The 15454-nt window shown below is 45.6% G+C and overlaps 1 protein-coding gene across 3 annotated transcripts; it reads right to left on the reverse strand.

Annotated features, from left to right (window-relative positions):
• Positions 1-2009: 2009 nt before the first annotated feature.
• Positions 2010-15312, reverse strand: ZSWIM9 (zinc finger SWIM-type containing 9). 3 transcript variants are annotated; one of them, XM_061588247.1, is made up of 5 exons: positions 14880-15312; positions 13700-13968; positions 12400-12597; positions 6929-7181; positions 2010-4446 (listed from the first exon to the last, which is right to left on the reverse strand). In XM_061588247.1, exons 4-5 carry the CDS (start codon positions 7174-7176, stop codon positions 3078-3080), a joined length of 1617 nt encoding a protein of 538 aa, XP_061444231.1. In that variant the 5' UTR covers positions 7177-7181; positions 12400-12597; positions 13700-13968; positions 14880-15312; the 3' UTR covers positions 2010-3077. The 3 variants fall into 3 exon arrangements, with proteins under 3 accessions (XP_061444231.1, XP_061444230.1, XP_061444229.1); XM_061588246.1 differs by having other exon boundaries at positions 2010-4449; positions 13733-13968; positions 14880-15311; XM_061588245.1 differs by having other exon boundaries at positions 2010-4449; positions 14880-15311.
• Positions 15313-15454: the final 142 nt, after the last annotated feature.

The raw sequence follows: 15454 nt of genomic DNA on the forward strand, positions 1-15454 counted from the left end.
AAAAATTGTAGAGGGGCTGGGCCTTGGTAGGCACCAAGGGGTAGTAGTGCCTGAGGATAGGTACTACACAGGGTCTAAATGGTCTCTTACAGTGCATTTCTATGCCTGTCTACTTCTCAGAAGTAATAGAGCAATTCAGCACCATATCTGAAGCCCTGTTGGCTCCTGCTGGCCAGCATGCAAAGTGTGATAGTGGTGGATTTCTTGTCTTTTTTGCTGCATCAGCTCCAGGCTGCAGAGGATCCAAAGCCTCCAGTGCTCTTCTCCATTTCAGGTGCTTGTTTTCACCGCCGCTTGTGGGAGAACTGCCAGTGGAGGCTGGTGGAAAAGTGACTATACACTACCTTAACCCCCCCCCAACCCAGTGTGGCATAGCTCTTAGTGTTGAACTATGACCTAGGAGACCAGGGTTGGAATCCCCACACAGCCATGAAGCTCACTGGGTGACCTTGGGCCAGTCACGGCCTCTCAGCCTCAGAGGAAGGCAATGGTAAGCCACCTCTGAATACCGCTTACCATGAAAACCTTATTCATAGGGTTGCCAAGTCAGGATCGACTTGAAGGCAGTCCATTTCCATTTTACCCCTCCCCCCAAACATCGAGGATGGTTAGCATTCAGATTTTAGTCCTATTGAGTTCAATGGTGCTTACTCTCAGACTGCATTCCTGTATTCACTTATCAGGGAATAAATCAGCAGGGCTTACTTCTAAGTACACAGATAGGACTGCAGTGCACTCCTATGTAGGTATACTCAGAAATAAAACCTGCTCTGTTCATTGAGATTTACTCCCTGCTGAACATATACAGAATTGCCGCTCAGTCACTTCCAAGTACTCAAAACTGTTCTGTCACGTCACCACTGGACCCCAACCAAAGACCAAAACAGAAATAATGTCTTAGTTTTGTTTCAAGGCCAGAATGACAAAATTACTTTTTTACAGTTAAGAATATTTCCAATTTATATTTGATAATATCCACACTATAGCCATGTATTTATTATGGTATTAGCACTGATTAAGGACAGGCTATACATATTTTAATAAATAATAATAAAAATGTATACAGGTTATCTTTATCTTAAAGAGCTTTCACTTTAGCCTTGAGTGTGAAAATTCCACAGCTACTTTTTTGAGTGAAACATTGAACAAAACTTGTATTCACAGTAAAGTAAGTCCAAATTAGAATTCAGGTAAGGTGGCGACACTGTGGGTTGGGAAAGGTGTTGATCTTGATGGAGGTTTGCATCTGGTTGTACAGCCCCTCTGAAGGGCCAAGTATGCAGTCTGGGAGTGCTCCTGGAAATGATGTTATCTATGGTGGTGTCAGCTACCAGGAGTTCTTTACACCAGCTTAGGCTGATTTGACAGCTGCAGTCCTGCCTAGAGAAGGCTGACCTATCCTCTTTAACACACTTTAGTTATATCTAGGCTAGAGTACTGCAGAGCTGCCCTTGAAAATGATTCAGAAACTGCAGCTGGTACAGTGGGATGCTTGTGGAAGCTAAATGTTCAGGTCATATTACACCTATTCTGTACTGGTTACATTGGCTGTCTATTTGTTTCCGTGTCCAATTCAAGGTGCTGGTTTTAGCTTTTAAAGCACTAATGGTTTGGGACCAGGTTACCTTAAGGACCGCTTGCATTCATGAGACTGCTTGAGCATTAAGTTCTTGTTCTCTCGACAGCTGATAGCAGCTGTTACATTGGCAGGTACCAGAGATAGTCTTCTCAGTCTCTGTTGGTATGAAGACGTTTTCATTCCAGTGTGGCTTTAATTAATTAACGGCCATGCTTGAAGAATTTTAGTTGCTGCTGACTTCAAATATTTTTAAAAGATTAATATTTAAATTGTAATTGCTGGTATTTTTATGTTTTAAAATTGTCCATAAACTTCTTCATGTCCCGAGAGGCAATTGATTTTGTTGTATTTTATCTTCTCAAGTTACTTTGCAACTTTTTCTTGTATAAAGTGAGTGATAAATGTAATTAATAATAATAATACATCTGAATGAATAAATAAACCAATTATTTATTGAATCAGATAATCAAACAGCATGGTATAACCTTTGTCAAGGTACATTGCTTATTCATAGGGTTCTGTGAATTTCAAAACTGGGAAAACTGATATGGGGCATAAAATCCAGTATCTGGAGTGTGGACATTTCCTGGAGGAAAACTCAGAAGCCTTGAAGCGTTGAGGATTGTCATTGGTTGGAGGCTGGGCTGTCAGTGACTTCCACAGTTCTTTGCCTCTTCCCATAACTAGCAAAATCAGAATAAGCAAGTAAATATGCTCAACACTCCGATCCAAACAGAACTAGACGCATCTTAAGTTCATTAAGGTTCTATGGTCACCTAACTCTGCACAGGATTGTGCCACATTTTGCACAATGTATATAGAGTCCAGCATCTTTTACAAAAGAATTTGAGCTACTTTGGTGATGGTGAAGAATCTTTACCTTTTTTTAAGGCAGAACGTACACCAATCTCCTATTCTGCTTGCTGAAAATTGTCAGAACTTGGCTTTCTTAGTTACAGAATTTTGTGCTTTGACTTGCAAAATATATTTGCATCATACCGAAACATACCTAGCTCAGTACTGTCATCACTGATTGGCAGTGGCTCTTCATGGTTTCAGGCAGGAGCCTTTTCCAGCTCTACCTCAACTCCACTGCAGCTACCTGGAGGCTTCTGGCTCAACTTCTACGTGGGGCTTCGAAACTGTTCTTCAAACTGCACCTGTTTTCTGTTCCTTTTTCTCTGGAATATCTGTAGAAGTTTATTTTTATTTATGACTCGATTTTATTTATTTATTAAGTTCACAGTACCCCTATCCTAGAATATGGCAGTACTCATGAGATATTTCTTAGTACCCACCAATCCTACAATGACTGATTAGCAGTCATTCTGTCTAGTGCCCCAGACTGGATCATTCACACCCAAAGATGTGTGGCAGTGATGATGAGGACAGCATCTTCCCTGTGTTAGAGTGGCAAATATTGAGGTGGTCACCAGGCCTCTGTACTGCCACTAAATGCCTATAAATGGACTGGCACTTGGCCCAATGGGTATCGTGGCTAGCATTCTTCCTGCCCTATGCTGTCTTGATGCCTGTCTGGTGAGGTGGGCAGCAGACTGGGGTCAAAGAGAAGCTCTCCAACCCAAAGGCGTGCGGCAAATATGTGTCGGCAGGGCAGCTGGTGAGCCATGTAGATGGAGCAGCTGCAACTGGCCAGGTCCTGGCTCACCAGAAAAGAGCAGGTGTTTCCCTCCAGTAGGTACCCATCGGGTGTGTCCTTGAGTTCATAGTGTGCATGGGGCACCAGATCCAGTTCCTCAGCCACCAGATCAGCACTGTCAGGCAAGCAGGTGGTGTGGTAGAGCTCGACCACAGGTGCCACATTGAGCATTGAGGTCTCCACATGCAGAGCCTGGAGATCTAGCAGGCCCTGGACACAGGCGGCCAACGCCATAGGAGGGCTGAGTGCTGTCAGAAGCTTACGGCGATGAGTGCTAAGGTGGTCAAGGAAGGAGCATTCTCTGTTCTTCTCAAAGGCCCAACACTCTACCCACATACCTTTGTGAGGATGCCAACACTCCAGGAAGTACTGCAAAAAAGAGAGTGGAGCTACATCTTCCAGGTCACTCAGGTACTGGCTGTAGACCCGTGGCGAGTTGGCATTAGCCAAGTTGAGCAACAGATTGCGAATCTGGTCCTCCTTTGGCAGAGAAAGTTCACAAGCTTTGCAGTAGAGGGCCTCCAAGACCTGCAGGCGGCAGATCTGGACACGGGCACATGGCAGAACCTCCTCCACCACATCCAACCCTGTCACCCCAGCCCCCACTGTGACCACCTTCACCTGCAATTTGATGTCTGGGGCGCTCTGCACCAGTGAAGCCACAATGAATATAAGGAGGTCAGGCAGACCCTGGCGTGCCAAGCAGTAGGCTACCTCACGTCCACGCCCATTGGCATCTTGGCATAACACTGTGTAGAGCTCAAAGTCTGCATCAAGGTAGGCGGCACGCTCCAGGAAGAGGCGGGCTGGAAAGTGTTGCACCAGTGTGCGCATGTGTGAGGTGGCCAGGAAGATGCTATTGAGGACAGCCACATCCTCCTGGAACACAAGTTTCACTTTGGCCCCTGGATCTGCCTTGAAGAGCCCATCCAGAACAGCCAGGAGGTCGCACATGCCCTTGTCTTTGGCTTTGCTGTAGTCCTCCAGGTTCCAGATAAGATCAGGTGCCAGAAAGCGCTTGGAAATACTGTTCGTGATGCGGATGGGCAGCCCCAGGCTGGCCCTCAGCTGGTGCCGTTTGAAGTGGTGGGTAAACTCCAGCTCCGACAGGCAGTGGTTATGCTCCAGGTTGGCCTCAATCACCACCAAGCGGTCCTTCTTGGGGCCTAGGCGCAATGTGATGGAGGCTGGGCAGTCAATCTTCTCACTGCTGCAAGAAGGAATATGGAAGAGATCAGTTCATTTAGTAACAGAATGAGGAAAGAAGTGATAGCAGCAGTGACACACTGCAACAAGGCAGAGATAGAAACTCTGGTTGCTGCCACTCCCTGTCTCTGGGGTGCCCTCCCATGGAAGAAATATTTCCCATGAGGGGGGAAAAATTGAAAATATCTGAAATATCTTGTAGGTCTTTCAAAAGCAAATTTCCCTGACTTTATTATTGGGGATGGAAAGATCTGTCAGTTTTGGTTCTCTCAGGTTCTCATTTTTCCAGTCCTAAACTCAGTTTTCTACATTTCTGCAGCAAACTGTGGTGTTGTTTTTTTAAAAATCCTCATGAAAATTCTCCAGCATTTTAGGGCAAATTTCTTCTAATAAACACATTTTTGTAGGCAGCTTTGAGTAATGTACACATTTTTGCAAGCCATTTCTCATCATATAACACGTTTTGTAGGCTATTTTCACTTATATTCATTTTCATGCATATTTCCCCCTAACATATACATTGTAAACACTGGTTGGTGAACTGCACCACAAAAGTCAATTAAGTGCGAATTTTGAAGGATGGCTGTGTTTCAGTTCTCATATTGTTTCAGAAAGTGTGGATTTGATAGATTCTGCTTGAAATGTGAACTGAATCAAAATTCTCACCCATCCCTCTTTATTATACTAGATGAATATGTTATAGCTTAGGATGTGCCCATGTCAAAAAAGGCAAACAGGGCCAACCAGTTCTGTAGTTTTTACTCAGAAGAGCATGCCTTAATTCTGCACTGTTCATTCAGGAGTAATTACCTATTAAATCAGCACAAGGAAGATGATCTACTATGAGACCACATGAAGAAATCCTAGGGTTTTGCTTTCTGTAGAACAGGGATGGGAAACCTGTGGTCCTCCCGATATTGCTGGCCATGCTGACTGGGGCTGATGGAGTCTACTATCATTTAGAGGGCCACAGGTTTCCCATCTCAGCTACAGAGGGAATTATCAGTGTTATCTATGAAAGTTTCAACAATGCTGCACAAAAACCAAATCTTAGCTCCTGTTCTTGAACCTTGCCCATGGAATTTTGCTACATTTTTCTTTTTCATTATATTTCCCCCTATTTCTGACCAAGTTTTGAAGGATGTTTTGCCTCCACTGAATATGCATATATTTTTCTGAGAAATAATCTATTCCTAATTCTATAAAGGCTGGTTTAGAAGCCAACAAAAGTGTTTTGGTTATTCTTCAAGAAGAAAATATACTTTTTTTTCAGAATTAAAGTATATAGAATGCCTTGCATAAATCTGCAGCGAAATGACCAAATTAAAATAGCTGATACGTTGGAAAGATCAACTAATAGAAAAGCCTTCATCCCAGGCTGAAAAGTCATAAAGGCGAGCCTCTAAAGAGAATCGTATTCCAGATAAAAGGCACCACAACTGAAAAGGCCATTTCTGCAGTTATCACCCAACTCACTACAGAGGGTAGGGGGACCTGATGTAGGACCTCTGATGATGAATGTAATGCTTTGGTCAGGTTCATGTGAAAGATGATCCTTTAGATATCTGGGTCCCAAGCTCGTTGGGCCTTTAAGCATAAGCACTGGCAGTTTGAATTGTGCCTGGAACAAGACCAGCACCCAGCAGAGTCATTTAAGCACTGTCAAGATATGGTCTCCATAGCTAGCCCCACTTAGCTATCTAGCAGCTGTATTCTGCACTAACCCAAGTTTCCAAACAGTCTCCAATGGCAGCCCCACATACAATGCATTGTGGCAATCTAATCTGAATATATGAAGCCATAGACATGACATTTATTAATCCACCTAGTTCAGTTCTGAGCTGCTCCTGCCAACTGAAGCTCTTCAAATTCTCTAATTATCTTACCCAGTCTTGTTACTTGAAATCGTTTCCACTGGAGATACCAGAGATAGAAGTAGGGACCCTTCTGCATACCTAACATGTGATTTAACCCTGGGCTGCGACCCCTTTAAAGAGCTTACAGCTGAGGTTAGATTAGATCTAGGGCAACCTGGCTCTAATTCTTTTTGCTCCATGTGAAACTTGTCAGGGTGGGGTACTTGGGTTTTCTACCTGTCCCCAAACAGAATGCTTCTGTTCCCTCAAAAGACTCCAACCTTGCTGCCCCATATGCTTGTAACTGCCTCCTAGAAGACCTATGTAACACCAACTCTCTTGCTTCCTTCAAGTCCCTCTTTAAAATCCATCTTTCTGTAAGCAATTAGCACAACCCCTTAATTCCAATGCCCTACCGTAGCTCCACCTGCAACTCAACCTAAACATATGCAAGAGAATCAAACACACATTGCTTCTCTGTTTACCCCTGCTTCCACTTCCACTATTGTTTCTCCTGTGTTGAATGTTAGATTGTAACCTTCTCGGGGCAAGGACCTACCCTCTTGTACTCTGAAAAGTGGCAAGCATGCTGATGGCGCGATATAATCAAACACACAACAAACTTACAGGCGGTTGCGCTGCACTGTGCTCTGCCCCACGTAGGTCCCACTGTGCTTGCAGATGAGACGCACAAAACGGAAACGGAGCGTCTCGGCCAGGCTGGGCTGATAGTGGGGTGGGTTCTGGCGCAGTGAGATCAGTGGCTTCAGGCTGGCAATAATGAACAGCACTTTATGCTTTTCACACCAGTCGTCGAAGAATGTGCTGAACTGGTGCCAGGTGTGGAACTCCCGGCCCAGGCCCAAGTCCCCCATGGCATCTGTGAGCAGATCAGCACATGTCGAAAGAAGAAGGAGAAGAGGATGGTAATGAGATGAGTAATTCAAGTGATAAAATTTGTAGCCAGTGAAGGGCTGTGGTCCTCTGGAAGTTCCCCACCCCTTTCCAAAGATACAAAGTTTACAAATTGCTGCAATCTGAGGGTAAATTCACCATAAAACAGGTGTGGGGAACTTTTGGCCCTGCAGATGTTGCTGAACTACAACTCCCATCAGCCCTACCAAGCATGGCCAATGGCCAGAGGTGATGGAAGTTGCAGTTCAGCAAATACTTGGAGAGCCAAAGATTCCCCACATCTGCCATCAAATGTCACCCAAAACAATGAAATGAAGGGGGAACCCTATGTCACTGCTAGGTGATATAAAACAACTGTTTATTTATAAAAAATATTTATTCCCCACTTTTTTGGCACAAAATGGGACCCTCAAGATGACCAGCAACCGTTATTTAAAACACGAATAAAACATTTTAAAAAAAATTGAACAAGTGACACCCAGATCAGCCATAGCAGGGATGGGGAACCTGTGACCCACCAGACGTTGATAGAGGGCAACTCTCATCATCTCAGGCTGTTGGCCATGCTAGCTGAGGCTGATGGGAGTTGGAGTCCAACAACACCTGGAGGGCCACATGTTCCCTATCCTTAAGTAACAATACTGTAACAGCAAAGGAGAAAAACGACAGGCTAGGAGGATTTCATGTTATTTCAAATGAGCACTGTTTTGCCTTGCAACCTAAAGGCAGACAAAGAGGTGGATAGCTAAGTCTTCTGTGGTAAGCCTGGACATTGCCACTGAGAAGACTTCACCCTACTCACTGCACTTCAGATGGTGGTGGGACCATGAGGGCCACCCTCAATGTGTGGTCTGTGTACGTGTGTGAATACAGCTGGTGGTCCTTCACTGGGTGCTCAGCAATTAGGTGCTCTAGCTACTCACTGTGGTTCTCTCTGTGTGTCCTCCTTGCTCTCCACAGGCCGTTGCCCCCCAAAGGACAGGATCCACCCCACACCTCTGTTCCGTTCATAAGGGGAAGTGCCATAGCCCAATGGATGAGCATCCGCTTTGCATGCTGAAAGCCCCACGTTCAGTTCCCAACTTCTCCAGGTAGGACTGGGAAAGACCTTTGCCGGGGACAGATTCTGGAGAGCCACAGCAAGTCGGTGTAGACAGTCCTGAGCTAGGTGGCTCAGTATAAGGCAGCTTCCTACGTGGGCTGTGAGGGAGGCCCACCCCATGATCAGCAGCGGTGACCAGGATGGCCCCAGAGTGTTCCGGGCTGCTACAAGGGTTGGCCGGCAATTCCAAATGTGCCTTTTCCATTCCATCCCAAATGTTGATAATAAAGGCTTTGATGTTGCCGCATGTATCATTTATTTGTTGCTAGGTTGTAACAGAGAACTCTATTCCTTACCCTAGTATGATCTGGATTCAGTTGGCCTCAAGATGGGATGGGGCGGGCGGGATGGGAGTTTGATGGGCTCAGAGACAGTGGCCCCTCCACTCTCTGCTCACTCAGATTCCCTAAACTGTGAGGGGTGGGCAGGCCTCTCAAGGTGCACAAGCGTGATGGATGGGTGCTGTTGTCAAGGTGTATGACACAACAGTGGTGGGGGGGGAATGATGCAGGAAGGGGCATTTAGGCCTGGTAGGATGCAACTTGGCACGGCCAGCCTATCAGGCAAAAAAATGGGGTGTGGGTGGGAAAGAGATTGAATTGGTCACATAGGTTGCCAGAGGGTGGGCCGGGCCAAAGGGGCTCATTGGCCTATGCAGTGATCAGGCTATTGGTCTATGAAGCATTCATCCTGATTAGGTTCAAGCATGCCTGGGTTAGGGATTCTCCTCTTCTTTCCTACCGTGGAGTTATACCCTGAATTTGAACCAGGAATCTCCTCTAACATGTAAAATATTCACTAATAGGAAAAAAAAAACCTTGCAGTTTAAGAACATACCTATAGCCAACAGATATTTCTATCAAACTTTAAAAAGCAGGGAAATTGGGCAGCTGTAGTGAATGTACCAGGGGAGCAGGAGACCTGACCTCTTCTCTGGGATATTGAACTGCCCTACAAATTTGTAAAAATTAAAACACCATTTGGGTTGGTCTTTTACAGTCCATCTTCCTGTGTAGCTTGGAAGAATTTGGTTAACATGTGTCTCTGGGCATATGGTGAGTGATGGCAACACCTGCCATCTCCAAAGATAGAGAATTATATTTTTGTATGTTTGTTGGTGTCCTTCTTACTTTGCTTCTTTCCTGTGTTACTACTGCTCCTACAGAGAATCTAACCTAGAAAATTATATTTCTCTCATTATTCATCCTAGAAATCTGTGTCAAATTTATTTTTATTAATTTCAAAGCCTTGTTATTGGTCAATGTCATATGATGGTGAAAACAGTCCTTTGTGTTTCAAACGGAAGGTTATGTTTCTATTTTGGGTGCATTAACAGTTGAATCTGAAACTGCAGTTTGATATAAAATCAGACTTGATTGCAATATGTTGCTACTTAAGCAATGAGTCTAGCTGTTGGAAAAAACAAATGTGGCCTGCCTAAGATGCATGTGTTCAGCCTGCTATGCTTAAATCAGTCCACTTAGGGAAAGGTAGGTTTGGTACAATCATGTTTAGGATAGGTGAAACTGACCATGGGGGAGAAGAGGGAGGGAGGAAGGGAGGGAGGGCTGAAGTGGGCAGGGGCGGAGGAAGAAGGGGAGAGGGAGAAGGAGGGAAAGGCAGGTCTGATCATTTGCATGCTTATTGAGTTCAATGGGATTTACTCCTGTGCAATCATGCTTAGGAAAGGTGAAACTGACCTGGGGGAGGGACAGGGAGGAGGGAGGTGGAAGAGAGAAGATTGGGTGGGTGGGCACTGAGCAGAGGGAAAGCCCCTTTCTTTTCCAAAAGAAAACACTGTGGATAGTATCATTGTTCTTCAGCATTTCCCCCACCTCTTTATTCTACAGCAGGCACATGTAATCTCCCACTCAAATTTAAACCAAAGCTGTACCTAGCCACATCCACACCAGACTGTTATTTCACTTTAGACTGTAATGGCTTCCCCCCCCCAAATCCTGGGAAGTGTAGTTACTGAAGGGTGCTAAGAGTTGCTAGGAGACGCCCTGTTCACCTCACAGAGCTTCAATCAGAGCAGCTGACTGTTAAACCACTCTGGCCACAGGAGCTCTGTCAGGGGAATAGGAGTCTCCTAACAACTCTCACCACCCTTCACAAACTACACTTCCAAGGATTCTTTGGGGGAAGCCATGACTGTCTAAAGTGAAAAAATGTCTGGCATGGGTATGGCCACCTGATTAGCCAAGCCAAGCAGTTGTGAGTCTGGCTTTTAGAACACTGACAGTTGGTTCTTACTACGAATGTCTGTTATCATTGACTCCAATGCTAAATTTCTTAAATTAATTAAAAATCAGCCAAGCATTTTTTTTAACTTTTAAACTGCACATGATGATGGTCAGAGTATGGGGCAAGGTCAGTAATAGGATTACAGTTACACTCTGAACATGGCTGATTTTTAATTAATTTCAACAAATTAGGGGAACTCTGACAGAACAAAAGTTTGCATTTCCCCCCTCTCTTTTTACACTTTGAACTCTCAATTCTCTCCGACTGTCCTGTGTATCATCATGAAAATTTAGAGGGTTGTTAAACAAGCATTTCTGAGTTCAGGACTATAAGTTGTGTAAGGTTTTGTTTTGAAATAAGCTTATGGGAAGCAGCAGTATGGCATGGAGGGTATTTTCAATTTAACATTGCGGAATGTGAAAAATTCATGCTGGCTATAGTATACACCCACTCTTGTGGCTGTATGATAAACTGTTCCTGAAGACCATGGCTTCGTCTGTACTCCGTATGCTCCTGGTGTCTATTAACTGTGGGATGGTGGGGAAACAAATGTCCACAACGTTTCTGATTGCTGTGTCTGGGTGGTTAGGGAACTCTTCTGTGGAGTTTGCAATGTGGAGTCCTGGGAGATTCCTCTCTTTTTTTCCCCTTCACATGACTGGTTTCACCACCCATTCCCATCCATGCAAAAGGTGAGCAGGGCCACATCCTCATCTCCATGGTGGGGCTTACATTCCCATCTCTGCAGCCCAACCCCATGCAAGGATGAAGAAGTTGTAGCCCTCCAGATGTTGCTAGACCACAACTCCCCGTCAGCATGACTAATTGTTAGAGATGATGAGAGTTGTAGCTCAACAATGTCCTCTGGAAGGCCACCGGTTCCCCCTCCCTGTCCTACGGAAGGAGCCACTGGAAATGGCTGATGACTGTGGCTGCCCTTGCTGTGTACCCTGGCCCCTCCCTGTAGCTGCTTTGTGATTCTTTTTCCCCTGGGTGAGTCTTGAGTTCTCATCCCAGAAGGGTGGTCTGTTCTTTGTACACATCCTCCCCAAGTAAGGATGGGTGCTATGTTATGGGTCTTCCTTGTTCCTCCCCTTTGCATGTCGTGCTCATAAAAGAAGGTATGCATGAGTAGCATAAGGGGATCTGAAGCCCAGATTCCTGGGGTCTGGCAGTAGCAGAGTCACTGTTGGATGAGCTACAGCTTCTGATGCAGTTGGGATCGCAGTTCCTTGGCTTCTTCCATGTGTGGGCAGAATGTTGACATTGCCTCTGATGCAATCCTTGATTGGTTGCCACTGGCAATGCCACTTTCCCACAACTTTTGTGTTTTCTAGTTGTATTTTCACCCTCAACTTGGAATGAGCATGCACTGGATACGGTGGCTGTTCCACTGGCATACAACAGGCATATCTCTCATCCCAGCATAATCTTAGCAGGATTCTTAACTCTCTCACTGAAATCCATAGGACTTATAGCACAGTCCTTTGAACACTTACTTGGGATGAAGCCCACTTGATCACAGTGGGATTTACTTCTGAGTAAAGATGCATAGCACTGCTCTGTTAAAAATGCTTGCCTGGGTTATTTCCAAAATGTAATGTGTCTGTTATGACATTTTCCTTTGATCTAGCCCTTCCTGCAAGTTGAATATCTCTGTATCAAAATGCATGTTTTTGCATTTTGTTTTGGACATTTAGATATGCTATTTAAAATACTAATTAGTATTCACACATCTGGGGCATTTTTTTAATATTGTTCGAAATCAGAATTTCAGCATGCAGGATATTCTTGCAAAGCAGCTGAGGGGAAATCCTCAACTACACACACTTACCAGGCAGTAAGTCGTGTATGGAATTGTTCTGTAAATCTGGTACTCAATTAAGGAGGTTGGTACAGTATTTGCCAAATTGATTATATCTATATTCTATGCCCCAGGATTACAGAGATTCAGTGTTCACCAACAATCACTCCATGAAGCCTTTTCTGTGAATTGTGATGCCTTATTGCTGCGCTTCGAAGTAAAAGTAACCTGAGGAAGAAAAAGAGATTTATAAAAGTACCAAATATGGGAATATTTTGATGTGTGTGTATATGTGGAGTTGGAGAAACCCAGAAAACTACCAGTAAGCACTGTGCCCTTGTGAGGCTGCTGGTGCCTCTAACTTAGGACTGTAAGTAGCGTGTGATGCAGCTTTGGGTGTGCACATTACAAAGCTGGAGCTAGGGGATGCGCTGAAATGGCCAGATCCAAGCGATGAGAGAGTATTCATGTACTACAAGTATAATCTGTCTGTATATATGTACAAGAATTGAAAAGTGAATGGCACCTGTCACTTGGGCTCCTCCAAATGGGATGCAGCTCACAGGCACCTAAAAACTTAAAATAGTTCCTCCTGGGATGGCATATATAAATGGATGGTGATGGCTTTCACAAATCTGATCCCCCTTTCTATCCTGGTTATGAACGAACACACACACATACACACCAGGGTTGCCAGGTTCATGGCCTGATCCTGATCCTATATCTTTAGGAGAAGAGAAAGTCAGCCAAGTGCAGGTGTTCTTGCAACACCGTAATGAGAAACACCACAAGGTGGAATTCTCCCTTCCCTCTGCACAACTTTTAAAGATACAGAAGACCTCTTGGAGGCCAGGCCTGGCAACCAAGAGGTCTTCTGTATCTTTAAAAGGTGTGCAGGGGGAAGGGAGAATTCCACCTTGTGGTTTTCCCCATTACAATGTTGCAATAACACCTGCACTTGGCTGAGTTTCTCTTCTCCTAAACATACAGGATGTCTCAGGCCATGAATCTGGCAACTCTAATACACACGCATGCAAACACAACAACAACATACATCTTATATGCAAGAGACATAAGTGTGTGCATTTAATTCATATTGCAGTAACTGCAAAAATATGTGTTGCTGTGTGACGAGAGGGATGGGGCCATACTGCAAGGAAAGTGCATATATTTATGCATGCGTTTAGTAGGCTTGGCCAATTCAGAGATGTGTGACCTGGGGCTCGACTCCAACCTTTCCAGCTGCAGAGATCGCCCCCCAGCTGTCTCCCTGGACCCCGATCCCTTATTCCCCTCTCTCCCCAAAAAGGACCCCGGATCGGACCCATACCTGGCCGCCTGTCTCTCTACCCCCTCCAGTCACCTTGGATCTTTGCCTGTCCGGGATGCAGCCTGCAAGCCAGGCCCGCGCCAGGCGAAACAAACCCGGGCGCTCCGTCTCCCGCTTGCTGATTCCGGCTAGGCTACAGAGGCGAGCCGCGAGCTCCACCTGCTGGAGCTTCCAGCAAGGCAATCTACTTGGTTGACAGCAGCATTGCACGACCGCGGAATAAAAATAAACAAGCGAGGGCTCTGGCGGAGCAGACGAGAAAATTTCACCTAGGGAAAGAATCGCGAGGAGAGGTTAGCCCTTGAACTTGATTAGAATGTCAGAAGTAAAATACGGGAAGCAGATGGTGCTTCTGGGCATGTACAGAGTGAGTTCCCTTCATTGCTGACCAGCACAAAATCGCGCATCTGAGATTAGCGGCTAAACTTGGCTTTCAGTTCAGAAGACAGGAAATCCCGGCACCTCAGATTAGAGACATGTTCTATTATCATAGGGAAAGTTGTGCTCGCACTCAAACATGAAGCTCACCTAGTTACTTTCTCTCACTGTCTCACAGAGTTGGTATGATGATAAAGGGGGAACCCATTGCGCCACCCTGCGCTCCCTGAGGGAAATACAGTACTGTACAAATATGTCATGGATCAGTAACACGCACCCCGGCTTCCTCCCAGAGGTGACGTTGTTAAATGACATTAATATTTTTTATTTGAAGGGAGATAGGAGGGGAGGCCGGTGATGTTACTCAGGGGTGAGGGAAATTGACTTTGCTCATGCTGAGGAGGCCCTCTTTATTCTTATTGGTTTGGGAGCTAAGCCTTGGCTTTAAGTCCATCCTTTACAACCAAACAGGAAGTGCTACACTTGTTGAACTTCTGCCTGCGATGCAGCTGCTAAAAGTACAGGAGGCGTGCCGATATGGGTGTGTTAGTGTGGCCATGCTAATTTACTGAGGACATTCCTCAATTTGAAGGCGTCCTTCGCCCACGTCCAGTTAAAAGACAAAGAATCGTAAGAAGGGAGAACAGAGGCCTTGAAGATGCCCATCAGCACCTGGACTGTAGGCTGGGCGGGTACACATATCACAATCTCCCCATCCCCACCCCTTTGAGACGCATTACATTTCCATTTCAATTTTAGAATTTCATTTCTAAATGTACATTAGACACAAAAATAAGCATACGCAATATTTATGCAGCTCTGTGGTCACTAGCGGGTGTATGTGGCTGGAGAAAGTGTCAGCTATAAGTGGACGGGGCGCTTTGCACATGTTCAGAAGCGTTATCATCTTCACATGGTAAAGGGCAGTTCAGACAGGCATCCAAGACAGACGCCGGCGCGTATCTAGTGAGCGAGGGGGAAATGTCTTAACTGAAATGGATGGAGTTGCTGCCGCTGGCGAAAAACAGACAGACACCTGACCTGCCACAGAGAGAGAAAGGGATCGAAAGGTTAGCCTCGTCTCCCTCGCTCCCCAGCTGATTGACAAGCATCTTGGCCACTCGCGAGGGTGCATGCGGGAGGAGGCGGATTAACCCCACTCTCGCCGGGGGGCAGCCCCTCTTTGTCTCGTTCCTGCCCTAGAGCTCCTGAAGGGTGGTGGTTGCGAGGTTGGGACATGCAGCCTTAGGACGTCAGGAGGGTGTGAGTGGACAAATCCGTGCATGGCTGGCAAGGGTTAAGCCGTGCAAGGGTGGGTTCAGAGAGGTTAGTTTAGGTGCTTGGGTAGAGAAGGTGCTCTTTTGTGCCGGAGACGAG

This window comes from Rhineura floridana, chromosome 11, assembly GCF_030035675.1.
Source record: "Rhineura floridana isolate rRhiFlo1 chromosome 11, rRhiFlo1.hap2, whole genome shotgun sequence".
NCBI lineage: Eukaryota > Metazoa > Chordata > Lepidosauria > Squamata > Rhineuridae > Rhineura > Rhineura floridana.

Coding starts and splice junctions, on each gene's coding strand:
- ZSWIM9 (XM_061588246.1), bottom strand. CDS start 7,176: ATGGGGGACTTGGGCCTGGGCCGGGAGTTCCACACCTGGCACCAGTTC. Junction 4,450..6,928: donor ACAGTGCAGCGCAACCGCCT/GTAAGTTTGTTG, acceptor TCCTTCTTGCAG/CAGTGAGAAGATTGACTGCC.